The sequence below is a fragment of the Calonectris borealis genome, chromosome 4 (genome assembly GCF_964195595.1).
Source record: "Calonectris borealis chromosome 4, bCalBor7.hap1.2, whole genome shotgun sequence".
Taxonomy (NCBI): domain Eukaryota; kingdom Metazoa; phylum Chordata; class Aves; order Procellariiformes; family Procellariidae; genus Calonectris; species Calonectris borealis.
Window position 1 is genome coordinate 53,454,235 of NC_134315.1, and position 20,811 is coordinate 53,475,045.

The 20,811-nt window shown below is 39.1% G+C and overlaps 1 protein-coding gene across 2 annotated transcripts in view; it reads left to right on the forward strand.

Moving 5' to 3' along the window:
- The window catches only part of GRID2 (glutamate ionotropic receptor delta type subunit 2), a 745,311-nt gene that overhangs the window by 593,468 nt on the left and 131,032 nt on the right, over positions 1-20,811 (forward strand). For both annotated transcript variants that reach the window (XM_075149577.1, XM_075149578.1), the window contains 2 exons: positions 10,328-10,525; positions 17,446-17,758. In XM_075149577.1, the coding sequence (XP_075005678.1) occupies positions 10,328-10,525; positions 17,446-17,758 (511 nt within the window). The remainder of the gene's footprint in view (positions 1-10,327; positions 10,526-17,445; positions 17,759-20,811) is intronic.

Genomic DNA, 20,811 nt, shown 5'->3' on the forward strand with positions numbered 1-20,811 from the left:
TCTCCCCCCTCCCATTGTGGGGGGGAGTGAGCGAGTGGCTGTGTGGTGCTTAGTTGCTGGCTGGGGTTAAACCACGACACCTGTTTAGGGTTACTTTACTAAGCAGAAAATGGGGACAGGAGCCATTTCAGCTGTTCCCTTGCAATTGATCAATGTTGATAACTGAACACCATAATTGGCACACAAGAACCCATCGGGGCAGAGTGTGCCTTGATTAGGTATTCCTTACTTTGCCAGAGATTTAGATTTGTAGTCTCCTCCCCCTAATCCGCCCATTCCATTTTCCTCTATCAGCAAATATTTGCCTATGTATTTGAGTTTCTTCTGGAAAACACTTTGATTTTTTTCTCAAGTGGTACTGTACTGTAATGAGATTTCCTCAAAATATTAGTAATTAAAATTATTATTATTACAACAGAAGCTGATAGTCCTTGATAGAGGCAGAGCCTGTCTTTCCATTCCTCTTCCCCCCACCACACCTGTACAAGGGCCAAATTGAAATTGTTACTGACTGGGCACAGGTTTTGTGTAATAGATGTTTTATGTCCCTTCAAGCTACCTAGCTTGTATTAAAAAAGGTAGGTCATAAACCTTAACAGTTATTCACACTGCACATGCCTACTGTGATTATTTGTTTTACAGGCTTTAATTTCAGAGCCTGCTGGGGAACCCAGCCCCTTTTGATTTCAATTAATATTTCCAATCCATTTTTCTAAAGTAGCAGGTGCTGTATACTAGATGAGGTGAATATCAAGGAATTCAAATGTATTGGGACCTGGCTGGGGCCACAGCTTGACAGCAAGGTAGATGCAATGCAAAACCTGGTAGGACCAACCTTATTCATCTGTATGTCAAGGGCTACCTCTCAAGGCTCCTTAGTTCTTATTTTCTCACTGATGCTTACCCATCTGCTCTGTGGGCATATTTGCATTCCAGAGTGATTCATATAGTTCACAGAGCACACAGGAAATTTGGCTTTTAAACAGAAAGAGGTTCTTACTCTGATTGTAATTATCCTTCCATACTATGCAAGATAGAAAAGGAGGTGAACTGCATGACAGTGCAATGTCATGAAGCATTGTGTGAATCAGTTACGAATAGGAGCTCTTGCATGGCTGCTGGAAGAAGTATAATGCAGCTCCCAGCAGGTTAATATACCCATACTACATTTTTGCGAATTCCAGTATCTGAGCTAGCTACATTAAAGCTAGCATTGTGCTGTTTAGACGTACTCTAAAACACTCCAATCGATTCCAATCTCAATCCATATTCCTATCATATAACTATAATGGTTCAGAAAGAGCTATTAGGTGCATTAAGTTATTGTGAATTAAGATCAATACACAAAGCTTGGCTGCACCCTAATAGACCATTGCCATAGATCGCTTTGAAAGAAACCTTAGTCCCATTGCACAGCAATGGGAGATAGAGGTGGCAGGGAGGGTGGCTAACAATTTTTGCGTATTTCTTCTAAATAGCACTAAACTAAATAGCATAATAAATCCAGAAGCCACCATTTGATTCAGGAAAAAAAAAAATTATTTAAAGTACTGTAACTGAAAGCACAAACTCATGTCTTCTTGAAGATGACAATAAAACTGTCTTTAAAAAAGCAAGAGACTGAGCACGTGCATAAGGACAGTGGTAAATAAAGGCCAAATTTAAAATACCCTTCCTTTAATACAGTGTTCAGCTTCTGGGACATGAATTAGCTTCTTGCTGCAAGCAAGGTGACTTTTCTGTTAGTACAACTGACTTTCTAATCAGTCTATTTGAAAAGCACAGGATCCGAGAACGGTGGTTTTCGATGCCAATACTGTTACACAGCCCGTTGGCACAATAGGATATTGAATGAATATAATACCTTAATTATCCAAGATTTTGTAGGTTTGAAACCTTCATCTTTGTTTTAGTGTAATTAAGGGGTGGGGATTGTGTTATGTTTTGCAGTGACTTTTATAACCGTTGCTAGTGGGAGATTTTCTGTAATGAGAGAATGAAATGTTTCAATTAAATTTTGGTCATTGATTCTAACATGAAGTAATGTACATTGCTGTTCAATTAAAAATAACAAGCTGCTGTGCCGTTCCTAGCCAAATAAAACCCCTAAAACAGTGGTCAATAAAGCACTTGAAGAAATTAAAGATTTGGGGCTGCATATTTCACTGAAATCTTTTGAGGAAAGAAATGCAAAATGGCTAACATTTAAAAGTGGAGGAGTAAATTATTTTATGAGTCGAGAAAAAAATAATTATGCCTAGCAACAAGACAATAGCATCTTGTGCTTGAAAATGTTTTGGTTATGGTTTATGAGACTTAGTGCTTCTTGTCCATTGTAATGGCTGTGCTTGGTCATCCAGCAGCCATCGGAAAGGGAGTTGAGAGATCCAGTAATGAGAGTGAATTTCACTTTTGGGAGCAGTTTCTTAGCATTTGCAGGTGATGGGAATTTTAAAGTGTCACAGTGAATATTTACTTCATGTGATTGCCGAGTCTCTGTTTGGGCTATGTGAATCATTTAATGTGCCTGTCCATTGTTTCTAGAGTCAGTGCTGAGCACAGAGCGACAGTCTTGCCCACAGACGAGCTTCATTTCTTGCTTCTGTTTTTTGCTCTTTCTACTTTCAGTAGAGAAGAAGGAAAGATTTAATGAATACATAGTCCCATTTAATGAATGCAGAGTGTCAGTATTAAAGTATTATATCCCAGTGTGTTCAGAAATTTCTAATGAGTAGGCACAGAGGTCATTTTCATATGCTTTATGAATTCTAACCACCCATATAATTACCTAATTTCAAAATTCTCTTCCAAATGTAGTAGAAGCACATAAGGCCATCCATCTGCAGTTTTAGAGTCAACCCCAATATGTGTTGTAAATCCCAGCAGTGATCAGTTTCTCTGATGTCACAAGCCAATAACTTTTTGTTCACTTAATAATTTCTGTATAGCCTCCTGGCTAGGAAGTTTTTCTGCCCATGCTAAGGGGAAAAGAGGATTCAGCTGCGCAGGAGAATAATCCCAAACATTTTGGTTTGGTTTTGCTTTTCCATTTATAAAGTATATCCTAGCATTTTTTTAGTGTTTTTATCTTTAGACCAAGCATAAGACTCTCATAAATGTGTCATGGCTCCATATAGCTTCTATCCTGAAATAAGTCCTAACTTAAAGCCACAGAATCCACCCTTGTAATTACAGAGAAAATCTGTCTTGTAGCCCATTCAATGATCTCCTGATGATGTGATGTGCATATAAAATCATTAACAGCTGGGCTGGGACCACCATTTTGTTGTAAACAGGCCATTAAATGCAAATTTTTCTTCCTCTTTCATATTTAGTTAAAGTGCCATGTTGAAGATTTGAATGGTGCTTTTTCTGTTTTTTTTCCAAGAGTGTTTTCTTTAATTTGTCTAAAAAGAGAGAATCTATACAAAAATACCAGAACCTCCAAAACCTGATTTTCATTGAAGAACTAAAAGATGACTATCAAAGCTTGGAATTTAAAGTCACTATTCTACTGGCTGCTAAAAATCATTCCAAATAGAGACTCTGGGTTTAGGGATATACTTTTTCCCTACATGTAAGTTGTCCCTGAACGCTTCACAAGCAATCATTCTCTTGCTCTCCCTCCCTGCCTCCTCTAAGGCCTGAATTTATTGCTTGACTTTATCACCCACCTCTGTAGCACAGTTACAAACCAGTGTTTCTCTTTGACTGTCTAATTAACATAACCAAGTTAAACTGAGAGTAATTGTTCTTTTCTGCTATTTAGCTTAAGTATTGCTCCTTTTGTTTTCAAATGTGAAGGTCTTCTGTTCCCAGAAGCTTGTCTCTTCTTTCTTATTTTTACCCTTTATTAGGTGGTCTAGTATAGGATATGTAACGATTACTTCAGACCAACTATTACATCCAAATTATTGGCATACATCTGAGAATTTCATAAGAGTAAATAAAAACTATATTTTGTACTTTTAATCTTAGACTCTTGAAGCACTTACAAAACCTTGTGTTACTTCATTTTTATGTGCACCAGAACCTAAGTCCTGAATAGGCAAAACTGTTAGCCCTTTATCTTGTTGGGAAAAGTAATAAAGTGCAGCATTTTTTTCTACTAATCTAGAATCTAGACTGCTCCAAGCTCTATACTAGCAACCTCTGATTTCCACTGATATGTTTAAAATAAAATAAATTCTCTATCCCCTACTTCCCACTGTGTAAAATTTGGGGCAAGGGTTGAGGGCTGGGTTTTGGATGTGTGACATTCCTTTTTGTGCCTATATTGCCCTGCTATCAGTTCTCCCTGGTGTAGGGCACGTTACAATCTGTGTTGTCCCCTTGCAGTTTTACCTTGGTAAGCAGTCCTTTCAAGAGTAAGACTTTTCTCTCCCTAAGTCTAGACATCTCATTTTTGGATCCCACCTTCCTTTGTTTTCATCTAATGCTTGCGTTCCTCTATTGGTTTTCCTGCATTTACACTCATGGTTTGCCAGAACACAGATACATATGTAAGTACAAATGTTTTAAAACGTTAAAATAAGATAGAGGGAAAACAGTCTATGGTTAAGGCATTTGTTCCTGACCCAGCACACTTGGATTCACTTCTCAGCTGCACAGGTCATGAAATCTGTGCATTTCAGTTCTTCATGTGGAAAATAGCGATGATAACTCTTCTTACTCAACCAACTATTTCAGTGATAAACTCTAATTTGTGAAATGTGCTCAAATAATATTGTGTTGTGCATCTGAAGATAGGTTTGGGTAAGATGTCTGAGCTGCTTAACCATCCCCTGATACCAAAAAGGGCACATTCTTGGTATATCCTCACTTCTGCTTTTACAGTCTTTCTCCATCGCTTGTCCTGGCTCTGGCATTTGTCTGGACCCCTGGCAATCAGATCAACTCACCTGACAAAAATTGAGTAGAATTACTTTAATAAAGGAACCAAGCATCACCAGAGCTATTGCATGAAAAGGTAGCCAGTTGCTCTGATGGGAGGAGGATGTTAAATTCTATCAGGCTTAGTATGTAGCATGTTGTTAACCTATGTCAGTCTTAATGTGTAGCTTCTTCCTTAAAAAGTTTTATGAACCTAGTGATAACAGAAAAATGAATGGAGACAAGTGTTTTTGTGAGCTGCTTCTCCGATGTACTTACGCTATCATGTCATCTTTCCCAACATTTTCCTTTTTTTATGCCATGTTGCCTTAATCTTGGGTCTGCCTTTAGCCTTCCTAAGATGTGCTTGTCTGCTAGCATTTTGCAGCTTCTCTTGCTCAGAAATCATCTCTGGAACCAGACTTTGCCTTCTTACAGCTGTAAAAAGCAATATGCACAGCTTCACCCAATATAAACTTCACCTGTTAGCTGCTGACTTTCATTTTGCTGCAGGTAGTATTGGCCGTGTGGTGCTTAGCTGTCTACCAGGGTTAACCCACAACACTGTGTAAAATCCTTTGATCCACATCGAGTCTTAAACACATCCTCCTCTGTATCAGGGCAGCACAGCTTAGATCCCAAGAAGAAACCAGACAGTGATAACCATGGAGCTGTTTTGAGGAGGAGCCCTTATCATGGGCTTAGCAGTGCTGCATTCAGTTGACAAGGAAGCACGTTGGGGGTAAAGTAGAATGAAAGTAGCTCCTCTCTTAAAGGATCTCCACTGAGGTTGGATGCAAAGCCATCCCATAAATACATCTGATGGCTATGGGGCCCAGTGAGGCAGATCATCCATCTTGCAAGAAGTTAAGGGGGAGCAATACATTCATTTCATTTTTTTTTCCTCCAAAGAAGTCATGCACATTGTGGGCCGGAAGGAGGATCCGGGGAACTACAGGCCGGTCAGCCTGACCTCGGTGCCGGGGAAGATCATGGAGCGGTTGGTTTTGAGGGTGCTCACGAGCCATGTCCGGGACAACCAGGGGATCAGGCCCAGCCAGCACGGGTTCATGGAAGGCAGGTCCTGCTTGACCAACCTGATCTCCTTCTATGACCAGGTGACCCGCCTAGTGGATGAGGGAAAGGCAGTGGATGTGGTCTACTTGGACTTCAGTAAGGCCTTTGACACTGTCTCCCACAGCATTCTCCTAGAGAAGCTGGCGGCTCACGGCCTAGACAGGTACACTCTTCGCTGGGTAAAAAACTGGCTGGACGGCCGAGCCCAGAGAGTTGTGGTGAACGGAGTTAAATCCAGTTGGTGGCCGGTCACGAGCGGTGTTCCCCAGGGCTCAGTTTTGGGGCCGGTCCTGTTCAATATCTTCATCAATGATCTGGATGAGGGGATCGAGTGCTCCCTCAGTAAGTTTGCAGACGACACCAAGTTGGGCGGGAGTGTTGATCTGCTGGAGGGTAGGAAGGCTCTGCAGAGGGACCTGGACAGGCTGGATCGATGGGCCGAGGCCAACTGTATGAGATTCAACAAGGCCAAGTGCCGGGTCCTGCACTTCGGCCACAACAACCCCAGGCAACGCTACAGGCTTGGGGAAGAGTGGCTGGAAAGCTGCCCAGAGGAAAAGGACCTGGGGGTACTGGTTGACAGCCGGCTGAACATGAGCCGGCAGTGTGCCCAGGTGGCCAAGAAGGCCAACGGCATCCTGGCCTGTATCAGAAATAGTGTGGCCAGCAGGAATAGGGAGGTGATCGTGCCCCTGTACTCGGCACTGGTGAGGCCGCACCTCGAATACTGTGTTCAGTCTTGGGCCCCTCACTACAAGAAGGACATGGAGGTGCTGGAGCGCGTCCAGAGGAGGGCAACGAAGCTGGTGAAGGGCCTGGAGCACAAGTCTTATGAGGAGCGGCTGAGGGAACTGGGGTTGTTTAGCCTGGAGAAGAGGAGGCTGAGGGGAGACCTCATCGCACTCTACAACTACCTGAAAGGAGGGTGTAGCGAGGTGGGTGTTGGTCTCTTCTCCCAAGTAACTAGCGATAGGACAAGAGGAAATGGCCTCAAGTTGTGCCAAGGGAGGTTTAGATTGAACATTAGGAAAAATTTCTTTACTGAAAGAGTGGTCAGGCCTTGGAACAGGCTGCCCAGGGAAGTGGTGGAGTCACCATCCCTGGAGGTATTTAAAAGACGTGTAGATGAGGCCCTTAGGGACATGGTGTAGTGGGCATGGTGGTGTTGGGTTGACGGTTGGACACGATGATCTTAGAGGTCTTTTCCAACCTGTATGATTCTATGATTCTATGATTCTTTGCTTTTCCAGACTTCCCTGACTTTACAGGCTGTGAAGTCTGCTCTTGCCCCACAGAAGCTCATCAGTCCCCTAGAGAGGTGTCTCCAAAAGTGGGAGAAAAGGAGAAGCAGGAACAGTGGCCTTCCTTTGATCACTTCACTGCATGCTGGAACAATTTAGGTTTAAAAGGACCCTTGGATGGCATCTGTGTGAAGCAGGGCTAATGTTAGAGCAGGTTGTTGAGGGCTGTGTCCAGGTGAGTTTTGAGTATTTCCAAGGATGGCGATTGTATGGCTTCTCTGAGAAAGACCTGCTTATATAGTCTGAATTACCACTTGCTTTGGGGAGAAAGTGTATCAGGATTTTCCTGAATTTATTGGGATCAAATGGAAGCTTCATCATCCAGGTGAATTTTGCCACCTCCAAATTAATTAGCTTGTGAGTTTTTGACATCTACTTTCTACAAGCTTAATTTTTGTTCTCATTATTTTTCTGTTCAGTAGGTGAGAAATGTATTGGCTGTTTTTGTTTTGTGTATTTTCTTTCTAAAAGATCTCAAGGATGGAGACAATCTTTTTAATATCAATATTGTAGAGATGTATATCTCTTTCCATAGGAGCTCCCATAACACCCCCCAGTGTACAAAAAGGCAACTGGCATAGTTTCAGCTTGCAGTATTTATGGAGGAAAAAAATCAAGACAAATATTTTTGTCCTTTTTCAATGCCTTCTGAGAAATGTAAACAATTACAAAAAAACATAGCAATAGATTTGTTTTGCTTTCTTTGGAATATGATTACATATTTTGCTGTCCAGACTTCAACAGAAATTGAGAAATGTTAGTTGCTTTGCATAAAGCTATTTGATTATTTTTCATTAAATGTGTAGCACACTGGACATTGTTGGGTTTTTTAAAATCTCTCAACAGCAAACAATATTACATAGCTTAATAAAAGACTGAAATCAGTCGTGACAAACTGCATTTTAAACAGTGTTTTAAATCAGTACAATTAGCAATTGCTTTTTAACTAACTGAATAAAAATTCAGTTTATGAGCAACTATTTTCTAATAACTTAGAAGTGATAAGAATAAATCCTTTCTAATATGAAAATTATCAACTTCTGAAACACCCTTTGTACACACAAATCTTTAGAATTTTGTACATAACAGGCTTAGATTGATAAATTACTCTTTTTTTTGGTGGAAACATTTTTTCCAGCAGTTTTGAGTCTATGTGTAGGGAATCTCTCATCCAAGTGATCAGCAAAGCTGAATTCACTTTGTGTTTTCATTTAGGAGAGGCTTTCATCAACTTAGTCTCAATCCCTTCAATGTTCTTGGAACCCAGGCGCTGAAGAACTACTTTAAAAATTCACTTGCACTTGCTGTCCTCCATATTTATTCCATTTGGCTGATCTTGGAAAATTTGGAAGAAGGAAATTCTGTCTGACAACTGGGAAATAATAACTTGAGACAGTCAACCCTTATGCTTTTTTTTTCTCCTGGTGGTTTTTTGTGTGGTTGGTTTTGGGTTTTGTTTTGGTTTTGGGAGTTTGGGATTTTCTTCCAGATTTCCCGCAGTCAGAAAAGAACATCCTGCCAGTGCAGTCTGGTTGCATCCTTGCTTCTCTGGCAGCATCCTCAGCATGTGACTATCCTCATAAATGTTAACTCAAGCATTTACAAATTATGCTTTCTTATCCCGAGAACATCCTGCCTGCAATTCAGTTATACCTGTTCATATAGAGTGACATACTAAGAAACTAAAGATATTTAGTGAAGTATTAGTAAAAAATTTGTGAAAAGTGCCTTGGCTTCAAAGTCATTGACAGAGATGAGTAGTAGAATAATAAAGAAAAAAAATAATTTAAACAACAACAAAAATGCTTCTGGAGATACAATTAATGTTTGGACCACAAATACTATGGAAAATCAATTCTGTTTTCTTCTGTATGCTTGTGGGTTATGCAGACTAGGAGGAAGTGGTCAGGCAGTGGTTTCATGTGGTTGTCATGACATGCTAGAACTAACTTTTTGCCCCTCAGAATAGATGTTTCTGATAAACTCATACTAAATTACAACACCATGTAAAGAATTAAAAGAAGAAATGTAGCATATTTAAAAAAAAAACCCTAAGTGTTACAGTGCCTTTATGCTTTTGGGGGGGATTTGATACTTTTGCTCTACCTGGGTAGATCAGACAGATGTTCTCAGATGAAATAAAGAATAAGTGAGCTCCATCTATGGCAAATATATGTTTTATGTTCAGAAATATGATCTCCTTTTGTGTTTCATTTTAAAAAGATGTGAGGGAGAATGTCTAGAAATTAAACACTCAACAGGAAGAATAATAGAGAGGGGAAAAAAGACACTAAAGTTAGCCAAAAATCATCTTTTTCTGAGCATGTTATTAGAAGTATTAATAAAAAAATGGAGGAAACAATTACAGATCTTGGGGAAAAGGAAAAGAAAAGCATATTGTTTGGAAATCTTACCAACCAATTCCAACTTTCAGTATCTATTTGCATCCTTTATTATGGTCATCTTTTTGCTGACTATTCGCCAATAGTTCTTGTAGACAAATTTAAGTCCCATAATTGAGTCTCCCCAAACTAATCAAATGGATGCTCTTTGGATAGAACTATTTAAAGTCAACCAGCTTATATTCAGATTCAGATTACAGTAGAAGGACAAGAGAAATGCATGTTTCTGCAGTACAGCCTATTTTTCCATGTTTTTCATTTTTTACAGCATGAATTAGTAGTTGCGTTTGTCAGATACAATGTTTGCCCAGCCAGTGGAAACTGGTAGCACTGTAGAATCCTCCGTATTTATGGACAGACATATAAGTACATATCTGCCTTGCCGAGCATAAGTGCGGACAGAAGGCATTACTGAAAAGCATTTCAGTGGAAATGTTACAACAGAAGATTTACTTCTGAAATACATAGTAGAGAAGAAAATTTGTTTGTTAAAGTAAATAGATAAGAAAATAGCATTTCACAGAATGCAAGAGGCACCACTAACAATGTGTTGTAGGAAACTTTTGTATAAACAGTATTTAGATAGTTCCTCCTTTATTTTTTAAAAAAAAAACAACACCGAAATGTGGCATGGCATTGCTTTACTAACAGTTGCCTTCTTTGTTTTCTATTTAGGAAGAGCCCTTTGTCATGGTGTCTGAAAATGTTCTGGGAAAACCGAAGAAGTATCAGGGCTTCTCAATAGACGTGTTGGAAGCCTTGGCCACTTACCTTGGCTTTAAATATGAAATTTATGTTGCACCAGATCACAAGTATGGGAGTCCTCAGGATGATGGGTCATGGAACGGACTGATAGGAGAACTGGTATTTAAGGTAAGGTTATTAATAACTTACTAAATAAGGTCATGTGATAAAGCCAAATAATACATGGTATATTATGTTTGCATGAGCCAGTAAACTTTTTTAACGAGTCAGTGATAGCACTTTGTTCATTGCGTGTGTCTCCAGCATTTGATAGTATGCCAGGGTGCATTGGGCGATAAAGAAAAAGCTAGAAATAGTGCTTGCTGGTTACTAAGAAGCGGGGCAATCTCTTTTTTCCAACCAAAGTACAGCAGTATGAAATCTGAATACAGTCAAATAATGGGATGCACAGCATCCTAATTAATTTGGCAAGACCTGACACAAATGAGTTGAAAAGGCTGTTCGAAAGAGGAAAAATTGGTGTTGCAGTAATTAAGTGATACATTACATAAATAATGTATAGCACTTAGAAAAATGTTGGTGTGATGAATACATGAAGTATATAATCAACAGAAAATGTTTTATTGATATATAATAACACATTATGTAGATGTATGAATCAAGACTAGTATGTTCTCTATTCTGTAATTAATAAACCATTTAGTCTATTTAATTTTACATTAAATGTTAAATATTGTATCAAAAATAAATTCAACCAAATAAATGTGCCATATTTTTCTTTTTTTTTTCCCCACTCTTCACATCTTGTCTGTTTGCAGTTTCTCCCATTGAAAGAGAAAGACAGGGCTATGCAGACTATTCTGCTGATGTCTCATTTGTGCCGTGAACATATATAATTTATTTGCTCTTAGTTAACCTGTAGAGGCAGCTTTTACAGCTATAGAGACCTACATTTGTTGTTTTTCCTTAAATAACTGCAGTAGGTATTGATGTAAATAACTTACTGGTTGTTTATGGAAGTGCTTTTCCAAATCTGCAGGTGGAATTTAATTGATAATCACAGCAATGCACAAGGAGAGCAATGTGGTTAGAAACAGGACCTAATTATTAAATACTTCAGCTAGAAGTTAGCAAAATGCTGGACAGTAAAAGAAAAAAAGAAGGGAAAAAAATTTAAAAATGGAAAAACAATACCCATGGGAAAAAAAAAACTAGTGATAGGTTTAACATATTCTGCCTTCCTGAGCAGTAGGAAGCCTGTTGGAATGGAAAACCACCACACATGCTGTACCCATGGCACAGTTCATACATCTACACTGTATCTTTGCCATCTCCCTATGCCCTTACAAAGCTGGAACGTGCAATGCTGTGATCATACAAGGTAAGCTGGAGCCACGTAGAAAAGTATATCTTCCTTCATCTTCTAGACTTTAACAACTAAAAATCTCTTGTCTAATTATGAGATGTAACACTACAATGGCCTATTGATTTATTTTTATCATTTTTTCTGCTCCTTAAATCTGATGTTATATACTATACCCTACTCTCTACAGCGCTTGGCAAAGGACTCAGCAGGCCACTGCATAACACAAGCTGGAGGCGTGTTAGTCCTAGATAGCTCTGGAGATGGGCCTGGAACATTTTTTATTTATTTGAAATGAATGATTCGTAGGGCAGAACTCATAACAACTGAAATCAAATGGTTCACTGAAAAATACGTATGGCATTCTTGCCCCCTTAGTAAGCAAGGACTCATATAACTCTAATAACACCCTTAAGGTGGTAACCACCTAGACATCTGTAAATAGATGTCATGAGTGGAACAGATTTACCAGTCTGTTACAATTTTACTGTAAATGAGTCTTAATGGATATGAAATCTTTCTGTACAGTTAGAAAGTATGAAGAATTAATGGAACTGCATTTGGAATTCAAAAAACATGTTTTCCCAATACTACGGCAATGTATAATATTTCATCTTCCTTACCCCTTATATAATTGACAGTAAACGTTCACTGTGTCCTCCTCTCCCATTCTCTGTCCCTCTTAAGGCAAAAGAGAACCTCTGGGTGAGCAGGCAGTGTGTATCTACCCCTTACCAAGTGCAAGCTGTTCTTGAAAGGTGAAATGAGTTCTGCACCCAGAACTCAAATATCTGTTTGGCAACTTTGTAAGAGGAAGCAAAGGAGCAGAGAATAGTTTTAAATTAAAGATCTAACCTGTTTAAAACAGAGTGTTTCCTTGTTTTCCCAACCAAGTCTTACATAATAGTCAGGCCAACATGTGGAGGAAATCCAGAAACAGAGGGAGTGCTCTTTGCCTGTTAGTGCATGAGCCAGAAATGAGTTGGGAACAATGTATTTCTGCAAAAGACAAGTCCCACTCAAGGGTAACAGAAAATAGCTGCTTTCTCTTTTTGAGTGCATCTCATTGAGAAGGATGTCTGTGGCCACTACAGAAGATGTGCCATATGAAATGGCAGTTGCTGTAGCAAGCACATAATTTCTGTGTTCAAGATCAACATATGCTGTTTGCATTAACATGATTCAGCGTGCAACAGGCTCTGATGCAGGTCCTGGTATCAGTGAGACAGTCCCAGGCTGCTCTTGTTTGCAGCAGCTCTGCTTGAGCTGCAGTGCAGGGCAGAAGCCCTGCGGTGCCAAGTACGTGCCCTAGGACCACAGCTGACCTCACGGACGTGAGATTATGCCAAGTTCACTCTGTTCCAGCTTTGAAGACAAGGTGCCTGTTGGCCGCTAAAATAGGAGCTGGAATCAGCAGATCAAAGCAATTTGAATTTGGAAACTTATTCAAGCCTCCCCTCCTTTGATCATCAAGACTTATATTAGGTACACTTGCTCCATACACCTTCTCCTGTCAAAATAAACTGAATGTAACCGTGCTATGGTAAGCTTTCTGTTTGCTGAGCACCTGAACCAGAAGGTCTACAGAGGATAAATGCCCTTTGAGAGGGGCACGCGGTGCTCTTGCTCCTCTCCTGTCAAATGACCAGGGCTTTTAGTGTGTCTCACAGAGCTTCAGCTCACAAACATGATTAGTTCAGAAAGCAGCAGCTTTCTGTGGAGAGGCTAAAATCATCTCAGGGGAGCAACGCTTTACCGCAAATCTTTCTCTTGCTGTTATTTATCTGTGGCTTTTCACAACGCTTTCTTTAGTTGCCATCAAGTTCGCATTACCAGACAGATGAGTCCGTGTGACAGGCAAGAGAAGAGGCTAATGCCACTTCTGGGAGAGGACAGTAGGCTTTCCAGCGCGGCTCTGGACTTCCTGGTGATATTCAAATCCATCAACCATTATTTCCCACATTTCACTATGCTACCTTGATTGATAGGATTTTTTTCCAATGAGGAGTCATCAGGAACTAAATAGCATAGGGAAAACTGCCTGATTCCACTTAGGTCCATCAGAAAAGGAAAACTAAATACATGCCTAAACATTTCTAAGAGAAACTGCAAGCCAAGTAGAATCCTCTTATAAGGTTTTTTTTTTAATGCATCTTCCTAAGGGAAGTAGCATAGGAAGGAAGAAAGCATACAGAGAGGACAAATTGAGAAGGAAAAATAATAGCTGAGTAAAAGGAGAATTATTTGGATGTACGTGTGTTAACTTGAGCAAAAATGTCTCTGATTAGTTTTTGCATGTCCATATTAATAACTGCGTAACATGTGGGACTGTGGTTTATTGCTTCCAGCATTCATTGAAATTTGATTTAGCATTGAAAATGGATAAAATGAAAGGCCTCATGGGAGCAGTTTAAAGTAGATTCATTTATTTTCCCTGTTCTTGGTCATGAACCACAGGAGTCATCATAAGATTGCTTTCTGTGTGTACGAGATGTGCTTGCTTAAGTAATAGCAGAGGGGCATTTCAGGGATTTCCAGGCTTTGCTGATGAGCGAGCTGGTTCTGTGACACCAGTAACAAAGCTATCAGACCCATTTGGTCTTTTTTTTATTTTATTTTCTGATTCTGGTAATGTTGCTCTACAATGACCTCAGGAGAACTGCTGTTAACAAATATAAATTCTTAAGCAGGTCACATAAAGAAAAATAATGCCCTCTGTTATTTTTTTCAGTCAGTCAGTTTCATTCATCAGAAATGTGTTAAACAGACATCTAAGATGCTGATAGTTGGTTGATTTTGGCACTGTGAAAACTTAGTAAGTGGAGAATTTTACATGTTTATAATTCAGATTGGCAGCTTTACATCTAAATATTGATGTAATTGCATGCATTTGCATTTCTATCTCAGAAGCACTAAGTGAACCTTGACTTCTTCAAACTGATGTCTTCTCTGATCCAATTTGACGTGTTAATGATAAGCATTTAATTTTTTTCATCTTCCAATTTTGATACAAGTTGACAGAATCTATATGTAATTAAGAATGCTCACCGTCAGTAGATCAACTATTAAGTTAAGCCTAAGCTTGGTTTTGTGCTAAACATATAGTTTTCTGGTAAATTGGTGTTTACGATTCAATTTAGTAAGTTAAGAATATGAGTTGTCATATTTCAGTGTAACCTTTCTTTTTTTTTAAACAGCGAAACACAGGAGTACTGAGAGATCAGGACTTAACTCTCTTCTTTCTATTTTTTACTTTACTACCGCTAATCAATCGCAAGACATAATTATATCATGATTGCTGCTGCAGCATGACAAAGGAAATGCAACATTTCCACTAGCACAAAGTTGTTCCTCTGTCATAGCTGGCTGATAACAAGAGTGGAACCATAATGCTGGGGAATTTGGAGAGACTGCTCCCCAGAGATGTAAAATAGAAGCAGTATTTCCACAGATACATACTGTGCTTTTTCGTGCAATGCCCTTCAATGTATTTCATGGAGAAATATGTTTCCCTTTAAAAAAAGGGGGGGAAAAGCAAAAAAAATTCTATTAGTGATTCAGTCCTACAATAATCTATTATTTGGTAAAGGTATGTTTACTTATGTATATTGCTTTTCGGTGGAGAATCTTTAAACATCTTACAAATACAACTTGAATTAGCACCCCACAATAATCCAGTGTGGTAGGGAAGTATTTTAGTAACATGCTGATAATTAATAACACAGCTAAAGATTAAACAGCAGGAGTTACGTCTAGGACTTTTTGTTTCCATGTGCCCTCCTTTAACCCTGAATTCCTACTTCACTTTTTGATATACATTCACGGAAAAAACCCCAAACAACCCTTATTCATTAAACATAACCATATTTTCCTGTTTAACTTTTACATTTGTAAATTATTTTTAAAACACATTTATATTCACAATTGTGGAAAACTGTTCAAATGATGACTGCTTTGCAATTTGCTCACTGGAGCTAGGACTTAACCGTTAGTAGATACTGTGAATCGCTCGAGCACTTGTTGACCAGAAGTTTTATAATCAGAGGATAGAGACTCAAATGATCTGAATGTTTCCATGGACAATTCTGATGAAATTTCTACTTGGATTAGTGACTGAGTTTGCTGCTGCCCATGGGCAAAGGACAGTTAAATCATCACTCACAAAAATTGTTAGGAAGGGAGATGAAGTGAATTAATGAAGCCACGTTTTCTGCTGTGCACATCAACACAGCTTCACTTAAGACACTAGAGAATTTAACCCACAAATTAAAGCTGAAGCTCTAATTCATGGCTTTTAAGAAAATCAATATTTTCAAATACTCTTTTGTCCAAATCACCAGCCTCCAGTATGTTCCGCCACTTTCTCAAGCCAGTGAACAATTAATATAAAGTAACTTTTTAATGATTTAAATTATTTTAAACCGAAGTCTTAAGTGCACTGTGATTAAAAGTATGTTTGTACCATTGGCTGCAGAGTGTTTTGCAGATGGTATTAAAAGAGCCCAGATGATATGCAAATTTGATTCTAATCAGTTTCAGCTGCCATACCCTCCCACTTAATATTTCACATCACATTTCTAAGGAGCTAGTAATCTCTGCTTTATTTGGGTGAGAAGAAAGAAATTCAAGAGAGTTAATAAGATTTGACACAGTACTGAGACTTTCAAGCCTTTGTGTTCTCCTCACCCTCTTCTAAAGGACCACACACTGCTTTAGGCAGAACAGAAATGGATTAAATCAAACTAGTAGCAGCTTAACGTATTTTAAGTACTCTTTTTCATATTAAAATATCTAGAGTCTTATAGTCTTTTTGTTCAGTATTTGGGCTTTTTTAAATGGTGTTAATGTGTCTGCTTTAAATATACTTTCTTGTTTTCACTGCAGTTCTAACTGTACATGTGAAAAGTAAAATAGGACCTGCTGTAGTTGTGCCTGGTGTCTCTGGAGACCTAATACCCAGACATGCTGTGAAATACAATTATTAGATCAGGGAATGTTATTCATCCTTTTCTCATCTGAAATGGGTTCTTTAAATTACAAAAAATGTAAATAGCACAAAGAAAGTCCAAGGTAGCTGCAGGACAGGTTGGCATAGAAAGGAATGCTTAGCAGGAGGATATAGAGGAGTAAATAGTAAAGGAACTGAGGAACTGTGTGGAATATCTCCTCTTCTGCACTTCAGACTCTGCAGCCAAAACTGATGTTTTTCGGAATTTCAAGCACCCCCAAAATCCCAGGATATATGAAATGCCCGTTACCATGCAGTGGCCCTTTGTCATGATCATCATGTCATCAAAATGTTGGATACCTCGTGGGTCTGTGAGGCAACTAATTTCCTCTGATTTGAAATGCTATACGCAAGGTCTGCCTTTTGCCACAATGACAATGATGGCTTTCATAAGCCAGGCTGAGAAAAATGACCGCAAGTAGATTTCCTCCAGCTATTATATGTATTTGAAGTATTTTGATTACTTGGAAAATAACAATGTGGAGAGCTAATGTGCCCAAGTCCACCAAGTGAGGTTTGCTTACAGAAACTAAGACACGCGGTACAGCTATTCTGTTCAAGCCTTAGTCACATTTCTGTGTTCACATATAGGATGCTTAAGACATTGGCCTTGGCATCTGCTTCTTGATAAGTTTAGGTGCTATAAATCACAGAGGAACAAAGATCTTTTCTGTAGAGCCTACTTATGCATGTTGTTCTCTCTCCCTCTTTCCTCAGAGAGCTGATATAGGGATCTCTGCCCTAACCATCACCCCCGACAGGGAAAATGTGGTGGACTTCACAACGCGTTACATGGACTACTCAGTGGGCGTGCTGCTTCGAAAGGCAGAGAAGACAGTGGACATGTTTGCCTGCTTGGCACCATTTGACCTCTCCCTGTGGGCATGCATAGCTGGCACTGTGCTGTTAGTAGGGCTACTGGTCTACCTCTTGAATTGGCTCAACCCCCCGCGCCTTCAGATGGGATCCATGACCTCCACAACCCTCTACAACTCCATGTGGTTTGTGTATGGATCCTTTGTGCAACAAGGTAAGAGACAGAGGGAGACTCTGCCTCCGAGAAAAAAACTATATATCCTCCCCATTGCCATAGAGACCTTCCTCTTCCCTGCATCCCTCCCACAGCCCATGAGGGACCAGGAGCACTGGAAAGCCTTGTGCTGTAAGGTTTCTAAGACTTTTGGCTTCCCTGTGTGGGAACCATGAGAAGTTCAGAGCACTACATGCTAGCTTGTTTTGATTTGTAGTTGTCTAATTAGAGAAAGATTATTTTTCTCTGAAAAAAAAAGTACTTATCATCTGGAGAATTATTCATAGTTAATGTGAGTGCTATATTCTTAGGCAGTCAGACAGAAAATGTTGGGATTTGGCTTTTGAACCAAGTTTAGACTAGTCACCAGTGCTAAATGGTCTTATTGTATCTGATATTCTTTCCTCCCTCTTCTGATTTATCTCGGGTTTCCTATATAAAGACTCAACCTTCTCTGGCCTTCCTGGGTGCTTTCTCAATCCCCTCTAGCATCTGGTGTAGCCTAATTCTGTTTATATTCCCACGTCCTTCACAATCTACCTCTTCCGGCAGAGCGTTAACCATGCATCCTAAAGACATCAGGGACTGCAGACCTTGGCTTGGTATATACTACTTAAAATTCTGGTCTACAAATTAGGGTTGTAATGCCAAGTGGAATAAGAAAACACAACTTCATATGAGAACAAAGATTTAGATAATAACACTTGACAACAAAACAGAATGAATACCTTCTGGCATATCCATGTAATTGTTCATCAGTCACTTCTGGCACTGCAGGTACACCTATTTGTAATTGCACGGAGCATCTGCTCTACAAAGAGCCATGGCCACTGCAGTCTTAAAACTCCCAGATAGTTTTTTGGATTTTAACATGAATTTGGATGGAACACTGTAGGTAAAAGCATCATATTTATGTAACACTGGTAATATGTAATTTAGAAATTACATTACTCCCTATTAGAAACAATCAGATGACATCCATAAAAGCTAAAGGTATGCATGAAAATCAAGTATGAAACTCCTAGAAGGGAAAAAAGCTGAATTAACACCACCATCCAAAAAAAAGATGAAAAGGTGAAGTTGAGAATTTCCACAAGAGGTGTGATTTTAAACACATCGACTTAGAGACATTACTTTTAAAATTATCATTTTCATTGAGCAGTGATGGCCAGCTGAGGAAAGCTGAAGAGATTGTTTCATGTTTGTTGTGGATTTTTTTTTTAAGGAAAACCAATAACTTCAGAGCCAGCTGAGAATTGCAAAAGTTTTTTGAATGTATGTGGGTGGGTTCATAAAGTTTTCTATCCAAAATATTCCAAGTGTAACTGTTCAGGGAATCCAACTGTGAGAGAGCAGCTGGTCCTTTACAGAACTAGACTCATTACATCTGTCTGCTTGTTAGGTTAAAACTTGTGAATTAGTTTCTTTACTGCATGAATGCGAGTAATTTTACATAGGTTTATTGCTTGATATTAACCTTAGCATCCCTGCTGTACTCCCAACATCATTAGTCCCTAAAAGCTTTATCGGAGACTGCCCAGCAAAGGTTTAAAGGAGGCAAAGCTAGTTTAATCACACACTTCAATCTCATGAATTATCATCTGAATTGTTTGCCTTATGTCTATCCAAGTAAACCTGTACTGCCCAGTGTCCCGAAGTTTCCTAAGTCATAGCTCCAGAGTAGTAGCCCGCAAGGGAGCCCTTCAATAGATGCTCAGTTAGCTTACAAAGAAAAGGTTTTTCTGACCAGTCAGTAAAAATGAGTGCTTGAGGAGGGCTTAGAGGGAAGTCTTGAATTAAGCAAGAAGATGAGGAAGAAATTAGATCAAAAGAAGTGAGACCAGATGACAAAAAAGCAGAATTTACTGGAAAAAGCAAAGAAAAGGAATTTGCTCAAGATCTGCATCCACTCCCCATGGTAAGAGGGTCATGAGGTGCAACTCAGTATTAGAAAAAACTGCTGGTGGGACATGGCAGCTGGGAGCATCAAAATTGTTGTGGGACTTCAGAAAAAGAAATTCACAGAACTTGGAAGGTGAGAGGCATTTATTTACAGAGAGAGAGATCTTATCACCCTACCAAGTGGATTTTCAGCACAATTCTTTAGAATCTACTAGAATAATATAAAATGTTCACCTGGTTCCTCACAAACTGAGTGAGGGGAAGCTATAGATATATTTCTCCTTCAAAGAAGAGGATAGTCCTTAATTCGCTGGAAGGAAAAATGACAAAAATTTAATAGGGTTGATACAAAAATATATGAAATTTACAGACCAATTTAAACATAAAGACTCAGAAGACCTCACAAATCCAGTGCAAAAGAGTAAAAGATCCCTTTATAATGTCAGCCTGTATTTCACATTCAATTTGAATATAACAAAAACTGTATTAGCTGAAGCGTTATTGTTTACTAACCTTTATGAATACAGGCAAATGAAAGTAATTTCCATTGACAGGCTAACTGGCTATTGTGGTAATTTTGCTTCTGTTTTCACTCATCAGCTCTTCATTCAACAGAAAAACTCCGCAGGTTTTATTTCTTTTGGAATAGCAAATCTGTTGCTATTAATTGTGATTGGCATATCTTAAGTGTGGCAGCATGGGACATTTCAAATACTGTCACGTTCACTTAAGAAGTCATTCAGCTGCTGATTTAAAACATGACAAGGTACTCATTTCTATCAAAGCATACAGCCAAAGATGCTTTTATATCCTGCACTGAGAGAAACAAAGCAGCGTGAACCAAGGGTTGCTAGTGCTTTGGTAGTGCTGGCTTCTTTCTTTGGGGCTAGTGAGTGCATTCCGGCGTCGTCTTCTCTTTCTTTCCTTTAGCTAGAGGAAAGATTTGCAAGCATGCGGGCTGGCTCCAGACCTCCAATGGCTCTGAAGACAAAGAGGCCTTTGGTGCAAAAATACAAGTCACTTTTTAGGGAAACTCATAACCTATTTTGATTGAAACAGAAAGGACTTATTTTGCTTGTTTCTTCTGAAATAGTTTAAAACTCTGCAGATTTTAGCAGGTAGCTTCAGACTGCTGTGTCACTTTGTATTTT